At 46.7% G+C, this 20,567-nt stretch overlaps 1 protein-coding gene across 2 annotated transcripts in view; it reads right to left on the bottom strand.

Annotated features, from left to right (window-relative positions):
* Positions 1–20,567, bottom strand: part of suclg2 (succinate-CoA ligase GDP-forming subunit beta) — a 571,906-nt gene that overhangs the window by 238,998 nt on the left and 312,341 nt on the right. For both annotated transcript variants that reach the window (XM_072472300.1, XM_072472298.1), the window contains exons 4-7: positions 15,231–15,321; positions 14,802–14,954; positions 14,362–14,451; positions 8,937–9,033 (exon numbers count right to left, since the gene is read on the bottom strand). In XM_072472300.1, the coding sequence (XP_072328401.1) occupies positions 8,937–9,033; positions 14,362–14,451; positions 14,802–14,954; positions 15,231–15,321 (431 nt within the window). The remainder of the gene's footprint in view (positions 1–8,936; positions 9,034–14,361; positions 14,452–14,801; positions 14,955–15,230; positions 15,322–20,567) is intronic.

The raw sequence follows: 20,567 nt of genomic DNA, 5'->3' as shown, positions 1-20,567 counted from the left end.
TACAGAAGGTATCTAATAAGTTGTCACATCAAAGGTTATTGTGGAAAATAAAAGCTTGTGAGGTGTGGGGTAACATATTGGCGTGTATTGAAGATTGGTTAGCTAACAGCAAACAGAGTGTTGGCACAAATAAGCCTTTTCAGTTTGGCACAACGTGACGCATGGTGTGCTGGGGTCTCAGCTTTTTACAATTTATATGAATGATTTGGATAAAAGGACTGAAGGTATGGTTGCAAAATTTGCTGGCAATACGAGGATAGGTAGGAAAGTAAATTGTGAAGTAGACGTAAGGGGACATACATAAATAGGTTAAATGAATGGGGGGAAAATCTGGCAAATGGAGTATGATGTGGAATGTGTAATGAGGCAGGTTTAATGAACAATCTCAGAATAAAAATCCCCTAGGAAGCAGTGACCATAACATTGTAGAATTTTGCATTCAATTTGAGAGTAAGAAAAATGGGTCAGAAACAATCATGCTACACTTAAATAAGGACAATTCTAAAGAAATGAAGGCAGAGTTGGCTGGAGTGGATTAGAAAAGGAGTTAGCAGGAAAGACAGTTGATCAGCAATGGCAGACAATTCTGAAAGTAGTTCATGACTCACAACAAAGGTATATCCCAGTGAAGAAGGATTCCAGGAAGGGGATAAATCAACCTGGCTAACAAAGGAAGTGAAAGATAGTATTAAGCGGAAACAAAAAAATACATATAATGTGGCAAAGATTAGTGTTAAGCCAGAGAATTGGGAATGTTTTAACAACCAACAAAAGATGACCAAAAAAAGATGGTGAAGATAAACTAGGACGGTACACTAGCAAGTAATTTAAAATGGATAGCAAGAGCGTCTTTAAATATATAAAAAGGAAGAGGGAAGCCAAAGTGAGCATAGGCCCCTTAGAGAATGAAACTGGGGAAATAATAATGGGAAACCAGGAAATGGCAGAAGAGTTAAACAAATACTGTGTGCTAGTATTGATGGTGAAAGACACTTAACATTCAAAAATCATAAATAATTAAGGTGCAGAAGCGGAGGAAGAAGTAAATATAACTATTGCTAAAGAAAAAGAACTAGGGAAACTAATGGGGCTAAAGGCCGATAAGTCGTTTGGACCTGATGGGTTGCACCCCAGTATATTACGGAAGTAGGTCCAGAGATAGTGGATGCAGTAGTAGTAATCTTCAAAGAAAATTAAATTCTGGAAAAGTCCCAGAGGACTGGAAAACTGCCAATGTAATACCTTTATTCAAAAAAGGAGGGAGACAAAAGTAACTATAAGCCAGTTAGCTTAACTTCTATCATTGGGAAAATATTAGAGTCCATTATAAAGGATTGAATAGCAGAGCATTCGGAAATGCATAATATAATCAAGTAGAGTCAGCATGGCTTCATGCCTGACAAATTTATTAGAATTCTTTGAGGTTATGACGAGCAAGATAGATGAAGTGGAACCAGTAGGTGTATATCCTCGAATTTCCAAAAAGCTTTCGATAAGGTACCCCACCAAAGGCTGCTTAATAGGATAACAGACCATGGTGTTAGGGGTAGTATATTAGCATGGATAGAGGATTAGCTGACTGATAGAAGACAGAGTTGGGATAAGAGGGGCATTTTCAGGACGGTAACGTGTAAATAGAGGAGTGCCACAGGGATCTGTGCTGATGCCACAATTATTTATAATTTGTATTAATGATTTGGACGAGGAAAGTGAAAAATTAAATGAAATGAAAATCGCTTATTGGCACAAGTAGGCTTCAAATGAAGTTACTGTGAAAAGCCCCTAGTCGGCACATTCCGGCGCCTGTTCGGGGAGGCTGGTACGGGAAAGTGAATGCACTATTGTCAAGTTTGTGGATGACACAAAAATAGGTGGGAAGGCAAGTAGTGAGGATGATACAGAGGGACATAGACAGGTTAGGTGGGTGGGAAATAATTTGGCAGATGGCATATAATGTAGGAAAATGTGAAGTTATACACTTTGTAGGAAGAATAAAGGAGCTGAATATTATTCAAATGGAAAAAGATTGCAGAAAACTGCAAAGCAGTGGGATTTGGGATCCTCGTGCATTAATTACAAAAAGCTAGCATGCAACTTCAGGTAATTGGGAATGCAAATGGAATGTTGGTCTGTATTTCAAAATCCTGCTAAAACTATAGAGGGCACTAGTTCGACCACACCTGGAATACTGTGAACAGTTTTGGTGCCCTTATCTAAGGAAAGATATATTGGCATTGGAGACAGCCCAGAGAAGGTTCACTAGGTTGCATCCAGGTATGGAGGGATTTTCTTATGAGGAGAGGTTGGGCTTGTACTCACTGGTGTTTGGAAGATTTTTTTTTTTTTTATAAATATTTTATTGAAAATTTTTGGTCAACCAACACAGTACATTGTGCATCCTTTACACAATATTATAACAACACAAATAACAATGACCTATTTTATAAACAAAAAAATGAATAAATAATAAATAACAAAAATGAAAACTAACCCTAATTGGCAACTACCTTATCACAAGTAACACTCTCCAAAAATATAATTTAACAGTCCAATATATAATTATCTGTCGCAACGACCTATACATATTATACAGTATATATTAACAACCCTGAGAGTCCTTCTGGTTCCTCCACCCCCCCCCCCCCACCCCCCCCCCCCACCGATCCTGGGCTGCTGCTGCCTTCTTTTTTCCATTCCATCTATCTTTCTGCGAGGTATTCGACGAACGGTTGCCACCGCCTGGTGAACCCTTGAGCCGACCCCCTTAGAACGAACTTAATCCGCTCTAGCTTTATAAACCCTGCCATGTCATTTATCCAGGTCTCCACCCCCGCGGGCTACTAGGGACGCAAAGGCCAAAACATCGGCCTCTCTCGCCTCCTGCACTCCCGGCTCTTGTGCAACCCCAAATATAGCCAACCCCCAGCTTGGTTCGACCCGGACCCCCACTACTTTTGAAAGCACCTTTGTCACCCCCATCCAAAACCCCTGTAGTGCCGGGCATGACCAAAACATATGGGTATGATTCGCTGGGCTTCTCGAGCACCTCGCACACCTATCCTCCACCCCAAAAAATGTACTGAGCCGTGCTCCAGTCATATGCGCCCTGTGTAATACCTTAAACTGAATCAGGCTTAGCCTGGCACACGAGGACGACGAGTTTACCCTGCCTAGGGCATCTGCCCACAGCCCCTCCTCGATCTCCTCCCCCCATTTCCCTTTTAGTTCATCTACCATAGTCTCCCCTTCGTCCCTCATTTCCCTATATATATCTGACACCTTACCATCCCCCACCCATGTCTTTGAGATCACTCTGTCCTGCACCTCTTGTGTCAGGAGCTGCGGGAATTCCCTCACCTGTTGCCTCGCAAAAGCCTTCAGTTGCATATACCTGAATGCATTCCCTTGGGGCAACCCATATTTCTCGGTCAGCGCTCCCAGACTCGCGAACTTCCCATCCACAAACAGATCTTTCAGTTGCGTTATTCCTGCTCTTTGCCACATTCCATATCCCCCATCCATTCCCCCCGGGGCAAACCTATGGTTGTTTCTTATCGGGGACCCCCCCAAGGCTCCAGTCTTTCCCCTATGCCGTCTCCACTGTCCCCAAATCTTCAGTGTAGCCACCACCGCCGGGCTTGTGGTGTAGTTCCTCGGTGAGAACGGCAATGGGGCTGTCACCATAGCCTGTAGGCTAGTCCCCCTACAGGACGCCCTCTCTAATCTCTTCCACGCCGCTCCCTCCTCCTCTCCCATCCACTTACTCACCATTGAAATATTAGCGGCCCAATAATACTCACTTAGGCTCGGTAGTGCCAGCTCCCCCCTATCCCTGCTACGCTGTAAGAATCCCTTCCTCACTCTCGGGGTCTTCCCGGCCCACACAAAACCCATGATGCTCTTTTCAATCCTTTTTAAAAAAGCCTTCGTGATCACCACCGGGAGGCACTGAAACACAAAGAGGAATCTCGGGAGGACCACCATCTTAACCGCCTGCACCCTCCCTGCCAGTGACAGGGATACCATATCCCATCTCTTGAAATCCTCCTCCATTTGTTCCACCAACCGCGTTAAATTTAACCTATGCAATGTGCCCCAATTCTTGGCCATCTGGATCCCCAGGTAACGAAAGTCCCTTGTTACCTTCCTCAACGATAGGTCCTCTATTTCTCTACTCTGCTCCCCTGGATGCACCACAAACAACTCACTTTTCCCCATGTTGAATTTATACCCTGAAAAATCCCCAAACTCCCCAAGTATCCGCATTATTTCTGGCATCCCCTCCGCCGGGTCTGCCACGTATAGTAGCAAATCGTCCGCATACAAAGATACCCGGTGCTCTTCTCCTCCTCTAAGTACTCCCCTCCACTTCTTGGAACCCCTCAACGCTATCGCCAGGGGCTCAATCGCCAGTGCAAACAATAATGGGGACAGAGGGCATCCCTGCCTTGTCTCTCTATGGAGCCGAAAATATGCAGATCCCCGTCCATTTGTGACCACGCTCGCCATCGGGGCCCTATACAACAGCTGCACCCATCTAACATACCCCTCTCCAAAACCAAATCTCCTCAACACCTCCCACAAATAATCCCACTCCACTCTATCAAATGCTTTCTCGGCATCCATCGCCACTACTATCTCCGTTTCCCCCTCTGGTGGGGCCATCATCATTACCCCTAACAGCCTCCGTATATTCGTGTTCAGCTGTCTCCCCTTCACAAACTCAGTTTGGTCCTCGTGGACCACCCCCGGGACACATTCCTCTATTCTCATTGCCATTACCTTGGCCAGGATCTTGGCATCTACATTTAGGAGGGAAATAGGTCTATAGGACCCGCATTGTAGCGGGTCCTTTTCCTTCTTTAAGAGAAGCGATATCGTTGCTTCAGACATAGTCGGGGGCAGTTGTCCCCTTTCCTTTGCCTCATTAAAGGTCCTCGTCAATACCGGGGCGAGCAAGACCACATATTTTCTATAGAATTCGACTGGGAATCCATCCGGTCCCGGGGCCTTTCCCGCCTGCATGCTCCTAATTCCTTCCACCACTTCTTCTACCTCGATCTGTGCTCCCAGTCCCACCCTTTCCTGCTCTTCCACCTTGGGAAATTCCAGCCGATCCAAGAAGCCCATCATTCTCTCCCTCCCAGCCGGGGGTTGAGCTTCATATAATTTTTTATAAAATGTCTCGAACACTCCATTCACTCTCTCCGCTCCCCGCTCCATCTCTCCTTCCTCATCCCTCACTCCCCCTATTTCCCTCGCTGCTCCACTTTTCCTCAATTGGTGTGCCAGCAACCTGCTCGCCTTCTCCCCATATTCGTACTGTACACCCTGTGCCTTCCTCCATTGTGCCTCTGCAGTGCCCGTAGTCAGCAAGTCAAATTCTACATGTAGCCTTTGCCTTTCCCTGTACAGTCCCTCCTCCGGTGCTTCCGCATATCGTCTGTCCACCCTCAAAAGTTCTTGCAGCAACCGCTCCCGTTCCTTACTCTCCTGCTTCCCTTTATGTGCCCTTATTGATATCAGCTCCCCTCTAACCACCGCCTTCAACGCCTCCCAGACCACTCCCACCTGGACCTCCCCATTATCATTGAGTTCCAAGTACTTTTCAATGCACCCCCTCACCCTTAGACACCCCCCCTCATCTGCCATTAGTCCCATGTCCATTCTCCAGGGTGGGCGCCCTCCTGTTTCCTCCCCTATCTCCAAGTCTACCCAGTGTGGAGCGTGATCCGAAATGGCTATAGCCATATACTCCGTTCCCCTCACCTTCGGGATCAACGCCCTTCCCAGCACAAAAAAGTCTATTCGCGAGTAGACTTTATGGACATAGGAGAAAAACGAGAACTCCTTACTCCTAGGTCTGCTAAATCTCCACGGGTCTACACCTCCCATCTGCTCCATAAAATCTTTAAGTACCTTGGCTGATGCCGGCATCCTTCCAGTCCTGGACTTCGACCTATCCAGCCCTGGTTCCAACACCGTATTAAAATCTCCCCCCATTATCAGCTTTCCCATCTCTAGGTCCGGAATGCGTCCTAGCATCCGCCTCATGAAATTAGCATCATCCCAGTTCGGGGCATATACGTTTACCAAAACCACCGTCTCCCCCTGTAGTTTGCCACTCACCATCACGTATCTGCCCCTGTTATCCGCCACTATAGTCTTTGCCTCGAACATTACACGCTTCCCCACTAATATAGCCACCCCCCTGTTTTTCGCATCTAGCCCCGAATGGAACACCTGCCCCACCCATCCTTTGCGTAGCCTAACCTGGTCTATCAGTTTCAGGTGCGTTTCCTGTAACATAACCACATCTGCCTTAAGGTGTGCGAGTACCCGTGCCCTCTTTATCGGCCCGTTCAGCCTTCTCACGTTCCACGTGATCAGCCGGGTTGGGGGGCTCCCCCCCCCTTGTCGATTAGCCATCCCCTTTTTCCAGCTCCTCACCCGGTTCCCACGCAGCTGTATCTCCCCCAGGCGGTGCCCCCCCGCCCATCCCCTCCCATACCAGCTCCTCCTTTCCCCAGCAGCAGCAACCCAGTAATTCCCCCCTCCCCCCCCCCCCGCTAGATCCCCCGCTGGCGTAATTACTCCCCCCATGTTGCTCCCAGAAGTCAGCAAACTCTGGCCGACCTCGGCTTCTCCCCCGTGACCTCGGCTCGCACCGTGCGACGCCCCCTCCTTCCTGCTTCTCTATTCCCGCCATGATTATCATAGCGCGGGAACCAAGCCCGCGCTTCTCCCTTGGCCCCGCCCCCAATGGCCAACGCCCCATCTCCTCCACCTCCCCTCCTCCCCCCATCACCACCTGTGGAAGAGAGAAAAGTTACCACATCGCAGGATTAGTACATAAAACTCCTCTTTCCCCCCTTTTTAACCCCCATCTTCGCCCCCCACATTCGCCCCACCACTTTGTTCAAACGTTCTTTTTAATAACCCGCTCATTCCAGTTTTTCTTCCACAATAAAAGTCCACGCTTCATCCGCCGTCTCAAAGTAGTGGTGCCTCCCTCGATATGTGACCCACAGTCTTGCCGGTTGCAGCATTCCAAATTTTATCTTCTTTTTATGAAGCACCGCCTTGGCCCGATTAAAGCTCGCCCTCCTTCTCGCCACCTCCGCACTCCAGTCTTGATAAACGCGGATCACCGCGTTCTCCCATTTACTGCTCCGAGTTTTCTTTGCCCATCTAAGGACCATTTCTCTATCCTTAAAACGGAACAATCTCACCACTGTGGCTCTGGGAATTTCTCCTGCTCTCGGTCCTCGCGCCATCACTCAGTATGCTCCCTCCACCTCCAACGGACCCGCCGGGGCCTCCGCTCCCATTAACAAGTGCAGCATCGTGCTCACATATGCCCCGACGTCCGCTCCCTCCGCACCTTCAGGAAGACCAAGAATCCTCAGGTTGTTCCTCCTTGCGTTGTTCTCCAGTGCCTCCAACCTTTCCACACATCGTTTCTGATGTGCCTCATGCGTCTCCGTCTTCACCACCAGGCCCTGTATGTCGTCCTCATTCTCGGCTGCCTTTGCCTTCACGACCCGAAGCTCCCGCTCCTGGGTCTTTTGTTCCTCCTTTAGCCCTTCGATCGCCTGTAGTATCGGGGCCAACAGCTCTTTCTTCATTTCCTTTTTGAGCTCTTCCACACAGCATTTCAAGAACTCTTGTTGTTCAGGGCCCCATGTTAAACTGCCACCTTCCGACGCCATCCTGGTTCTTGCCTGCCCTCCTTGCCGCTGCTCCAAAGGATCCACCGAAATCCGGCCACTCTCCCCTCCTTTTTTCATCCGTATCCAGGGGGGATTCCCTTCTGGTTTACCGCACAGTGTTTCTAGCCGTCAAAATTGCCGTTGGGGCTCCCATCAAGAGCCCAAAAGTCCGTTTCACCGGGAGCTGCCGAAACGCGCGATTCAGCTGGTCATCGCCGCACCCGGAAGCGGGTGTTTGGAAGATTGAGAGACGACCGTATTGAGACATATAGGATTCTTAGGCAGCTTGACGGGGTAAATGCTGAGAAGATGTTTCCTCTTGTGGGAGAATCTAGGACCAGAGGGTATAACCTCAGAGTAAGGGGTCACGCATTTAAGACAGAGATGAGGAAAAATTTCTTTTCTCAGAGGGTATTGAATCTGCGGAATTCTTTACTGCTGTGAGGTGTAGAGACTAGGTCGTTAAGTATCCTCAAGTTGAGATTGACAAATTTTTAATCAGTAAGGGAATCGAGGGTTATAGGGATAAGGTGGGAAAGAGGAGTTGAGAATTATATCAGATCAGTCATGATCTCATTGAATGGCACAGTGGACCCGATCAGTCAAATGATCTACATCTGCTCCTATGTCTTCTGGTCTTATTATCCACTCACACATTCAAATATTTATGGAAAATGTGAGGGGAAGAAACAGCTCAATATCTCTCCAAATTTTACCAAATTATTTGGCAGATTGATTTACCCCTCTAGATGATTTCTATTTTGTAGAAACAAAGAACATCACTGGATAAACATTTTGAATCAATAGCCTTCACAGGATTTACTCAGAAAATAGCTGCATCTAAACCAGCTTGTATAGTTCCCAGTGGTTATTTCTCCTTTCAGTACTGTAGAGAAAGAGAACCTCATTGACAGAAGCGCTGCTTTATTTCTTTATCAGAACAAGACTGGTAAATCAGGTTTTGCTCCATTGTGACCATTAGAGAATTCAACATCCTTGACTGTAGGTAGTGTGGTCTTATCTCACAATTACAAAGTCAGAAGAGAGTTAGCGCACAGATTTAGCTACTCAGGCTATTTGTTCACAGCTAATGCAAGCTTCATTATTCAACGCTGAAACTATATTGAGTACAAATGAATCATTGTTAGCAAGTATATGTTTGTTAATTATTTATTTTGGTGACTACACAAAAGCAAATAAACATACATTTCTTTCGAACCTTACCTTGCCCATCTGGTGTTTCACCAAAGGGATTCACTTCTACCTGAGTGGCATCGACTTTCAAAAATAGACTATACAGTTTCTGAATCTCTTCTGCAGCCTGTTTAAGAAACCAGAATTCAATTAGAAAATTAAAAATGAGAAAAGGTGAATAGAGGAAACATTGTTCCGATATCTGCACAAAATTATTCAAATCAACACATTAGTGATTCTAGCCTACTTGAAATGTGAGAGATCGGTTAGTTCAGTTGGTTGGATGGCTAGTTCGTGGTACAGAGCGACGCCAACAGTGCGGGTTCAATAACCATACCGGTTTCAGTTACCATGGAGGCCCAACCTTCTCACTCTTGCCCCTCATCTGAAGTGTGGTGACCCTCAGGTTAAATCATCACCAGTCAGCTCTCTCTCTTTCTCTCAAAGGGGAGAGCAGCCTATGGTCCTCTGGAGCTGTGATGACTTTTATTTGAAATGTAGTAACACATTTATTTTCACTTAACTTAAATGCCCCTGCTTAGGCTAGCATTACTTATTATTACACAGAGATAAATATATTTAACATAATGAGGATGATTATTTCCAATTATTTCTCATTCATCTATGAGAAAGGAAATCAGGACACTATGAAATTAAAGTGCTAAAAGTTCTAAAGTTATCAGCTTTACAGGACAGAATACAATTTTCAATCCCAATATAATGCCATCGGAATTGAGGAATATGATATCCAAGATCAGAATATTAAAAAGATCAACAGACAGAGCTTCCACTGTGGGCAAAATCAGGAAAATGCGCCCAAGATATGCTTCAAATCGCACTGGCTAGTCTTCCATGTACCAACAAAACTGGGCAATGTACAGGCGGTTAAAATGAATGTGTTGCCGCGATTTCTGTGTATTTTTCAATGCCTGCCGATTTTCCTGCCAAAGGCTTTTTTCAGATCGATTGAGGGAAGGATTACTTCGTTCATATGGGAAAGGAAGGTGGCCAGTTAGAAAAGCGCTGCTACAGAGGGGAAGGCAGGCAAGGGGTTTGGGTCTTCCGAACCTGATGTATTACTGTGGAGAAGGTGCGGAGCTGGGTCAGAGGGTTTAATTCCCAGTGGGTCCGAATGGAGGAGAGTTTGTGCAAAGGATCGGGATTGAAAGCACTAGCAACAGCACCGCTCCCGATAGCCCCGGGGAAATACTCAGGGAGTCCGGTAATAATAGCATCATTGAGAATTTGGAGGCAGTTTCGCCAACACTTCGGTTGGGGGCAGGGTCAAGGGAAATGCCGATTCGGGGAACCACAGATTTGAGCCAGGGAGGTGGAATGGAAATTTTCGGAAATGATGGGAGAAGGGGATTAAGACGCTAAAAGATTTGTTTCTTAGGGGTCAGTTTGCAGGATTGAAGGGGCTAGAAGCGAAGTTTGGGCTGGAGCAGGGGGAAATGTTTAGATACATGCAGGTTAAAGATTTTGCCAGAAAGGAGATACAGAGCTTCCCGGTAGAGCCGGCCTCCAAATTGCTGGAGGAGGTGCTGACGACAGGGGGATTGGAGAAGGGGGTAGTGTCAGCAGTTTACGGAGCTAGTTTGGAAGAAGAGACGGCACCATTGGAAGGGACCAAAGCAAAGTGGGAGGAAGAGTTGGAAGAGGATATGGAGGAGGGGTTCTGGTGTGAGGTGCTCCGGAGAGTGAATGCCTCCACCTCGTGCGCGAGGTTGGGGCTGATACAGCTGAAGGTGGTATACAGAGCACACCTTACGAGGGCGAGGATGAGCCGATTCTTTGAAGGCGTAGAAGATGCGTGTGAACGTTGCGGGGGGGGGGGGGGGGGGGGCACTAATCACGTTCATATGTTTTGGTCCTGTCCAAAGCTAGAGGACCGGGCCCCCGGGAGGCCATATTCGGGGTGTCAGACCAGCCAGGGTTGGAAACGGGTGCGGAGGCATATGTTGTAGCCTTCGCCTCGTTGATCGTCCAAAGGCGGATCCTGATAGGTTGGAGAGCAACCTCTCCACCCTGTGCCCTGGCGTGGCGGGGGGACCTGTTGGAATTCTTGACTCTTGAGAAGGTTACGTTTGAACTGAGGGGAAGGATGGAGGGGTTCTACAATTCATGGGCATTATTCATTATGCACTTTCAAGAACTGGATAACATCGAACATTAGTTGGGGTATGTGGGTGGGAGGCTTGGGGGAGGGGGGCTGTGTGTGTTAATAGCGACTATGGGTGATCCCTAATTCCTTTTTGTCAGTTGTTTGTGTGAACATGCGGGCTAATGTTTGGGGTTTGGTGGGAGGATGGGAATCATTGTTATTGATATGGGGATTGACATATTTGTTACTGATTGTTTATTGTTGGTGGGTGTAAATTTGGGAGAAAATGTGAAAAAGGAGAATAAAAATATTTTAAATAAAAAACTGGGCAATGTAATTTTCTTTCCATTAAAAGTATTCCTTGATGCACTTAAGAGTGGTAATCTGGCGCATTTTTATTAATATAACCACAAATGGGTTTATCAGCAAAAAAAAAAATCAGTGAGTGTGTCCAGTCTTCCTTGTACCTGTCAGTAACTGGTTTTAAAATAATTGAAAATAGCAAAAAAATGTATGAAACCGTTTAATAGTTTTTTGTAATAGATTATCTTTTTAAATATGTTTTCAAACATTCCCAACTACCAACTCTATCCCTTACCCCAGCAACAGTCTATGATTAAGTCAAAATAAAAGCAAAATACTTTGAAAATCTGAAATAAAATCAGAAAATGCTGAAAGAAACGTCTGGCAGCATGTGTGGAGAGAGAAACAGAGTTAATGTTTCGAGTCCATATGACTCTCCTTTCGCGCTAAAGGAGGGAGAAATATGATGGATTATATTCAATATAGGAGGGGATGGAGTGGTTGGAGCAAAGTAAAAGGGCAGTGATAGTTGGGAGCTATGAGAAATTGCAACAAAGAGTTGTACATCAGGAGACATTGGGCCTCATGCTCTACACATTTTTGTTGCAATCTCTCCCAATTTCCACCTATCATTGACCTTTTGCTCTGAATCAGCTGCTCCCCTTCCCCTAGATAATCCATTTCCCCCTCTCTTTAGCACTGAAGAGTCATACTGACTGGAAATGGAAACTCTGTTTCGCTCTCCACAGATGCTGCCAGACCTGCTGTGTTTTTCTAGCACTTTGTTTTACCTATGATTAAGCCAGTCTGTTTGGAATCTTGGTGTCACATGATAGCCAATCTCATATTCGTGCTACCACCAAAACCGCCTATTTCCACCCACCTAACATCGCCTAACTTTGCTTCTGCCTCAGTTCATCTGCAACTGAAATCCTCATTCGTGCCTTCGTTACCCCTAGACTTGATGATTCCAATGCAATCCTGGCTGGTCTCATACATTCTGCCCTCTGTAAACTTGAGGTCATCGAAAGCTCAGCTGTACATCACTTAACTCGCAACAAGTCATAGAACATAGAAAAATACAGCACAGAACAGGCCCTTCTGCCCACGATGTTGTGCCGAACTTTTGTCCTAGATTAAGAACAAATTAATCTAAACCCCATCATTCTACCATAATCCATGTACCTATCTAATAGCCGCTTGAAGGTCCCTAATGTTTCCGACTCAACTACTTCCACAGGCAGTGCATTCCATGCCCCCACTACTCTCTGGGTAAAGAACCTACCTCTGTGACATCCCCCCTATATCTTCCACCATTCACCTTAAATTTATGTCCCCTTGTAATGGTTTGTTCCACCCGGGGAAAAAGTCTCTGACTGTCTACTCTATCTATTCCCCTGATCATCTTATAAACCTCTATCAAGTCGCCCCTCATCCTTCTCTGTTCTAATGAGAAAAGGCCTAGCACCCTCAACCTTTCCTCGTAAGACCTACTCTCCATTCCAGGCAACATCCTGGTAAATCTCCTTTGCACCTTTTCCAAAGCTTCCACATCCTTCCTAAAATGAGGCGACCAGAACTGCACACAGTATTCCACAGACATTGCCAGTACAAGCAGTACAATGGGGAAGCAGTGACCTAGCGATATTGTCACTAGACTAGTAAGTCAGTCTCACCCATCACCCTTGTGCTCGCTGACTTACAATGGTTCCGTCAAGCAATGTCTAAATTTTAAAATTCCTATTTGTTTTCATATCGCTCCATGGCCTTGCTCCTCCCCATTGGTAATGTCCTCCGGCCACACAACCCTCCAAGATATCAGTGCTCCACTAATTTTCATCTTTAGTTCATTACAACTGCTCCACCATTGGTGGCCATGCCTTCGTTGCCCAGACCCCAAGCTCTGAAATTTCCTCACTGCATCTTTCCCACCCCTTTAGCTTGCTTCCGTCCTTTAGGGCGCTTGTTACAGCCTCCTTCTTTGACCAACATTTTGGTAATCTGATCTGATATCTCTTTATGTGGCTCAGTGTCATACTCTGTTTTAGAATCCTCCAAAGAAACACCCGAGGATATTGCTTTATATTGAATATAAGTTGGTCAAATAACTTGAAAAATGTGCCTACTAGTACTTGTGCACCTAAGAAAATTAGTGTAATTTGGAGAGCCTTCCCTAACAGGACAGTAAGCAGAATCTCCCAATTTCGACCTTAAGGCATGTTCAGATTTGTTGGAGAGGCCACATCTGGAGGATTAAATCTTGAACTAGCAAAAAAGATTACAAAAAACATGAGGTTTCAGGGGCATCTCGCTTTTAACAATTCCCAATTTTTGTGCTGGTTTGGTTGATTGAGTTGGATTCTGCTTCAGAATTAGTGAAATGTAGGGTGGCATTGTGGTGCAGTGGTTAGCACTGCTGCATCACAGCACCAAGGGCCTCGGTTCGATCCCGGCCCTGGGTCACTGTCCATTTGGAGTTTGCACATTCTCCCCATGTCTGCGTGGATCTCACCCTCATAATCCAAAGATGTGCAGGATAAGTGGCTTGGCCACGCTAAATTGACCCTTAATTGGAAAAAGTTTTTTTTTAAATTAGTGGAATCACAGCCAAAAGTAGAACTTCAATTTCTATTATTTTAATGCACTAAAGCAAATGGTGCACTAAACATTGTGAATGAAGAAATTAACAACAGGAAGTAATGTTTATAAACAGGAAGATCAAGCAAATGCAAGGTTGTTATAAATATGTATCAAAGCATAAAGCAGTATAATAGAGCTAAGTAACTTTCTTTATTAAACGTCAAAGGAATTTTTTTTGTAAATGTATTCTACTTGTGAGAAATATTCCACACCACATAGTTCACATTAGTCAGAGGCACTGATTTATTTCTATTAGATTCAGCAAGTGCTTGTCATAAAAATAGTTGTCTTCCCGTTTCCCTCCAGAACAGAGTTTGATTTCCAATCTAGGAGCAACATAATTGGCAATATAATAAATCATTTATTTAATTAAAGAGAGACACATGTAAACAATTGTTGCTCTTTTACCTGTTGCTGCAGTGGACCTTTGAATCCTATATTGGCAGCCATTCGAAGTGCTTGATCGCCTCTAACCCCTTCAAAGATGTCAATGACTTCCTAAGAAATAAAGCCAACAGGATAAGTTCTAAAAAGTTGACATCCATTTCAAAATCCTGAATATGAAGAACATATGCCTCACACATTAAAATGTGGGAAACTGTTGGTCAATTTATGTTCTTTGTCTTTAAAACAATTTTAGCACAATTTATGTAAAGATTTGCAAATTTTAGATCTTTTTGTATGCTGACAAGACAAAATAATTAAATCATATAAATGACAAAAAACAAATATCTGCACTGTTAAAGAAGTTTTTAAATTCTGAGCAAAATTCCACAACCACAATCCAATTTCTCCTATTAATTAACATACGGTTTAGTTTCCACGATCACTTCTGCTCCACAACATACCTTAAATATCAACTCTGGTTTGGTGGCTGCTACTTCCTCAATGTCCATTCCTCCCTGGGGGCTGCCAACTATAACAGGTCCATTGCAGGCTCTGTCCATCAGAATAGCTAAATAGGTTTCTCTGGCAATATCCAAGGCCTCTGCCACCATCACCTTCATATTCACATCAATTAGAAACATGTTATTACCTGTATAGTGCTGTAATTCAACTATTGATCTTAAATTATTCTTTTGCTTTTGGGACTTTTGCCTCCATGCAATAATAAATTTTATTGAGTAGTCATGGAATTTTTGTATTACGAGCAATACATTCAACTACCAAATTTAATTTCTTCAAAATTGAAATTCTCAACACATTTAATTTGCTCTGCACAAATAACGCTTTTATAACATCAATTCATTCATTTAACTTTTGTTCCTGCCCCTTACCTTGTTAACTTTGACGCCTTCCTTTGCAGTCTGCTTTGTAATGAGGTTGTACCCAAGCATTTGCTTTGCCAGCTGCCCAACTTCATCAGGGCTGCAAATATATTTTTAAAATGTGAATCTTTTTTCTTATTTTAGTTTGATTGCATTTTCACAATGCCTGCAAACCTAACATTCAACATGTACTGCTAGCACTATAAGCAGTGTCCAACTTGACAAATCTTGTAATAAAGAAGCTGAAGAAATATACATGGACACACTGGCCCACAGCCCAAATCTGCCTAAATTTTCAATTCCTGACAAAATATATATTACTCCAGTCACCTCTATATTATTGTAGCACAGGTTGCTGCCACTAGAAGTCACAAGTGAGCTATGCAAGTATTAGCGCTCACTCTATAGGCTACAGTTTGGCATTGCAACAGCTAATTTAGTCCACTGCTCGTTTCCCAAAAGATTATTTTCTCCCGCTCTTAAATCTTGGTTACACAAGGTTTTGCTAACAGAGTTAGAAAAGTTCTGCTCAACACTTGTTTTTGGAGAAAGTAGCTTATCTTTCAATTTATTCCGAAAACAATTTTAATGAAGTGTAATTACATAAATTGGCCTCCAATGGTGATGTCAATTGAAATTAAAAATATATAAAAATGACCCAAACAGCACACAATGGGTTTAAATTAGCATCTTACTTCAATGTTTAATATCTGTAAATATTGAGTTAATTGTTGATATATTGGAAAAACTTACAGCTCCAAGCCAAAAGAAACTAAGAAATTAGCTTCCATTATTTGTTTTTAATCATTTTGAATGACCTGAACTTTGAAATCTTCAATTAATGCTTCATTGTTTGAACAAAGCTTTCTGACAGCCCATTTGTGGCAGGATAATGAGGAGCGGATCGGATGTGTTGGATTCCATTCTCCGTTAGGTAATTTGTGATATCTTGCGAAATGAACTGTGGGACATTGTCACTAACAAGTTGTTCAGGATAACCAAATGTTGCAAAAATCTCACCTAGTCTTTCTATTGTTCTCTCTGAAGACATAGTCTTCATAATGGCGACTTCAGGCCACTTTGAATGCACATTTACCACAACAAAAAACATTCATCCATCGAATGATCCGACATAATCTATATGCAATCCTTGCCATGGCCCTTCTGGCCATTCCCATGGATATAAGGCACTAGTGGTGACAGGTTTTGAACCTTTGCACAAGCTGAGCACATGCCCACCTTCTCATTGATTTTGCTATCGAACCTGGCCACTAAAAATAGCTTCTGGCTATCTCCTTCATCCTTACAATCCCACAAATACTTTCATGAAGTTGGTTTGGGACACACTCCCTTATCAATGGCAAAATTATCACCCTTATTCCCCAGGAGACAACCAGCCTTGTTCAGATAGTTTGAGTCTTCGGGTAACATATGGCTTCAACTCTGGGTTTATTCCTGCGGCCTTGCCACGAAATACCATATCCATAACCTCTGACAGGAGTCGATTATTTCTGGTATACTTATCAACTTGTCCTGCAAGTTGTATTATACTTGCAAGAGTATTATCAAGTTCTTCTAAATAGAAAATATTATCACTCAAACTATTCAATGACAGCTCATTAGGTAAAGGTAAACCAGAGAGTCCATCATAGTTCCCATGGACATTTGATTCATGAAAATATATTGTATATGCACGTGGTGACAACAACGCCCATCTCTGCTTCTGGCTCGCTGCTAGAAATGGATCACTGGTTTACGGCCCCAGTATCTGACATGACATCAATAAACACACGACGAATGATGAACGTAACTGAGGCTTTAATACACTGAACAGCAAGCATCCTGCCTCTGGACCCGAACTGTGTCGGAGGCGGAGATTTGCCACCTTTATACATAGGCCCGAGGGGAGTAGCCACAGGTGGAGCCAGCCTGGAGAAGACAAGGCATGTACAACACAACACAATGCCATACAATGCAATACCATGGTTTGCCACATTCACCCCGTTTAAAAAAAAGAGTCCGGCGAGCGTGAAGTGGTCTTAAAAGTCAAGTCTGTCGGGGGCCTTGACCTTCTGCCGTGATCGCCTCAGTCCCGGCTGTGGTGTGGGCATCGGTATCGAGACCTGCGCGTCCGAGAGCATGTTGTCGTCTTCTTCACCCAGATGTTGAGTCTGTGAAGGGGGGGCGCGGTGTATGGGCGGAGGTGGTGGTGATTGTCGCCGGTGGGCCTGCGGGTGCTAGCTCGTGAGGTAGGTGGGCAGGGGTGGGGGAAGATGGTGTAGGGTCGGGGGTGGTGGTGATGGTCGTTGGGGAGCCTGCAGGTGCCAAATCCCGAAGGGAGACTGTGTCCTGTCGCCCGTCCTGATGTGCCACGTAGGCATATTGTGGATTGGCATGGAGCAGCAGGACCTTCTCGACGAGGGGGTTGGTTTTATGGCTCCTCGCATGCTTCCGGAGAAGGACGGGCCCTGGGACTGCCAGCCAGGACGGGAGCGATACCCTGGAGGTGGATTTCCCAGGGAAGGCAAACATACGTTAATGAGGAGTCTCGTTGGTGGCTGTACACAGGAGCAACCAGATGGAGTGGAGCAAACCTGGAGAAGACCTCCTGCCAGCAGGAGACTAGGAGACTTCTAGACCGTAGTGCCAGGAGACGGCCTTCCAAACCGTCGCGTTCTTCCTCTCCACCTGTCCGTTTCCCCGGGGGTTATAGCTGGTCGTCCTGCTGGAGGTGATGCCCTTGCTGAGCAGGAACTGTCGCAACTCGTCACTCATAAAGGAAGAACCCCGATCACTGTGGATGTAGGCGGGGAACCCGAACAGGTGAAAAGACTGTGCAGGGCCTTGATGACGGAGGCGGAGGTCATGTCAGGGCACGGGATGGCGAAGAGGAGTACTCGTCAACGATATTGAGGAAGTACACATTACAGTCAGTGGAGGGGAGGGGCCCTTTGAAGTCGATGCTGAGGCGCTCAAAGAGGCGGGAGGCCTTTACCAGATGTGCTCTGTCTGGCCATTAGAAGTGCGGTCTGCACTCTGCGCAGACCTGGCAGTCCCTGGTCACGGTCCTGACCTCCTTGTTGGAGTAAGGCAGGTTGCGAGCCTTGATGAAGTGAAAAAAACGGGTGACCCCCGAGTGAGAGGGGTCATCGTGGAGGGCCCGTAGTCGGTCTACCTGTGCGCTGGCACATGTACCGCGGAATAGGGCATCTGGGGGCTCATTGAGCTTTCCGGGTCGATACAAGATATCATAGCTGTAGGTCGAGAGCTCGATCCTCCACCTCAGAATCTTTTCATTCTTAATCTTGCCCCGCTGTGTGTTATTGAACATGAAGGCAACCGACCATTGGTCAGTGAGGAGAGTGAATCGCCTGCTGGGCAGGTAATGCCTCCAATGTTGCACAGCTTCTACGATGGCTTGGACTTCCTTTTCGAGGAGTGTCGAATTCCGGAGGCATGGAGTGTATGGGAGAAGAAAGCCACGGGCCTGCCCGCCTGGTTGAGGGTAGCGGACAGAGCACAGTCCGACGCATTGCTCTCCACCTGGAATGGGATGGACTCGTCCACAGCGTGCATCGCGGCTTTGGAAATATCTGCCTTGATGCGATTGAAGGCCAGCCGGGCCTCAGCCGTCGGGGGGGAAAAATGGTGGATTTGATCAGTGGACAGGACTTGTCCGCATAGTTGGGAACCCACTGGGCGTAGTACGAGAAGAAACCCAGGCATCTCTTTAGGGCCTTGGGGCAGTGGGGGAGGGGGAGCTCCAGGAGGGGGCGCATGTGATCGGGGTCGGGCCCTAGGACTCCGTGATCCACGACGTAGCCAGTTGAGCGGAAGACGCATTTTTCTCTATTATAGGTGAGGTTCAGGAGTTTAGCGGTGTAGAGGAAGTGCTGGAGGTTCTCGTCGTGGTCCTGCTGGTCATGGCTGCAGATGGTGACATTGTCTAAGTACGGGAACGTGGCCCGCAGCCCATTCAGTCCATTTCTCTTTGGAAAACCGAGACCCCGTTGATGACACCGAAGGGGACCCTGAGCAAGTGGTAGAGGCGGCCATCTGCCTCGAAGACAGTGTATTGACGGTCCTCCGGGTGGATAGGGAGCTGGTGGCACGTCGACTTCAAGTCAACTGTGGCGAAGACTCAATACTGCGCAATCTGATTGACCATATCAGATATGCGGGGAAGGGGTACGCATTGAGCTGCATGTACCGGTTGATGGTCTGGCTGTAATCGATGACCATCCGGTGTTTCTCTCCAGTCTTGACGACCACCACTTGGGCTCTCCAGGGGCTGTTACTAGCCTCAATTATTCCCTCTCGCAGGAGTCGCTGGACCTCCGACCTGATAAAGGCCCTGTCCTGGGCACTGTAGCATCTGCTTTTGGTGGCTGGAAGTCGAGCCCCAGCAATAGGGCAGCGCAGAGATGGGGAAGGACGTAGAGATTGAAGTTAGCGTACTCTCCGCCTTGTACAGTAAGGGTCGCGACACAGTACCTCCGGATTTCTACTGCGTGGGATCCGGAAGCCAGGGAGAGTTTTTGGGTTGCGGCTAGGATTGGGTGGGAACAGCGCCTTACCGTATCTGGATGTATGAAGCAGTCTGTGCTGCCAGAGTCGAAAAGGCATGTCGTCTCGGGCCCGTTGATCCGAACGGTCATCGTAGACATCGTGAGGTGGTGCGGCCAGGACTGGTCGAGCGTGATGAAGGCGAGCTTCGGAAGGCGGTTGGTAGGCCAGTCGGAGGTAGCGGCGGCCAGCGTACGGTCGGGTGAGCTGGGCTCCCGGGAGGCTGCGAATTGGTCCCAAGAGTCGCGCATGATGGGTGGCATCGGCGATGGCATCCAAGATGGCGGCCCCCATGGATCACGGGTGGCAGTGGCGATGGCGTCCAAGGTGGCGGCCCCCATGGGTCGCACATGGCGGGTGGCGCGGCAGCTGGGGGCGGCCCCGACAGGCAGCAGGCAGCGCTGCTGGGCCTAGACGTTTTAGGGGGAGATCGAGCCTGGCAGACTTTTGCAAAGTGGCCCTTCCTCCCACATCCGTTGCAAGTTGCGTTCCGTGCTGGGCAGCGTTGTCTGTGGTGATTACTCTGGCCGCAAAAGTAGCACCTCGGGCCTCTGGCGTTTGTGGGCCGCTGCGTGGCACAGGCTTGCGTCGCACCCAGGTCAGTTGATGGCTGCGCCCACGAGGCCCATGAGGGTGCCGCGCGGACGGAGGTGTAGGCCCCCATGTTCTGGGAGGCCGCCTCCAGCGAGTTGGAGAGTTGCACTGTCTCTGGGAGGTCGAGTGTCCCCCCTTCTAGTAATCAGTGGCGGATATAGTTTGAGTTCATGCCCGCGACATAAG

This window comes from Scyliorhinus torazame, chromosome 13 (assembly GCF_047496885.1).
Source record: "Scyliorhinus torazame isolate Kashiwa2021f chromosome 13, sScyTor2.1, whole genome shotgun sequence".
Lineage (NCBI taxonomy): Eukaryota > Metazoa > Chordata > Chondrichthyes > Carcharhiniformes > Scyliorhinidae > Scyliorhinus > Scyliorhinus torazame.
This window is presented reverse-complemented; position numbering and strand designations above follow the sequence as displayed.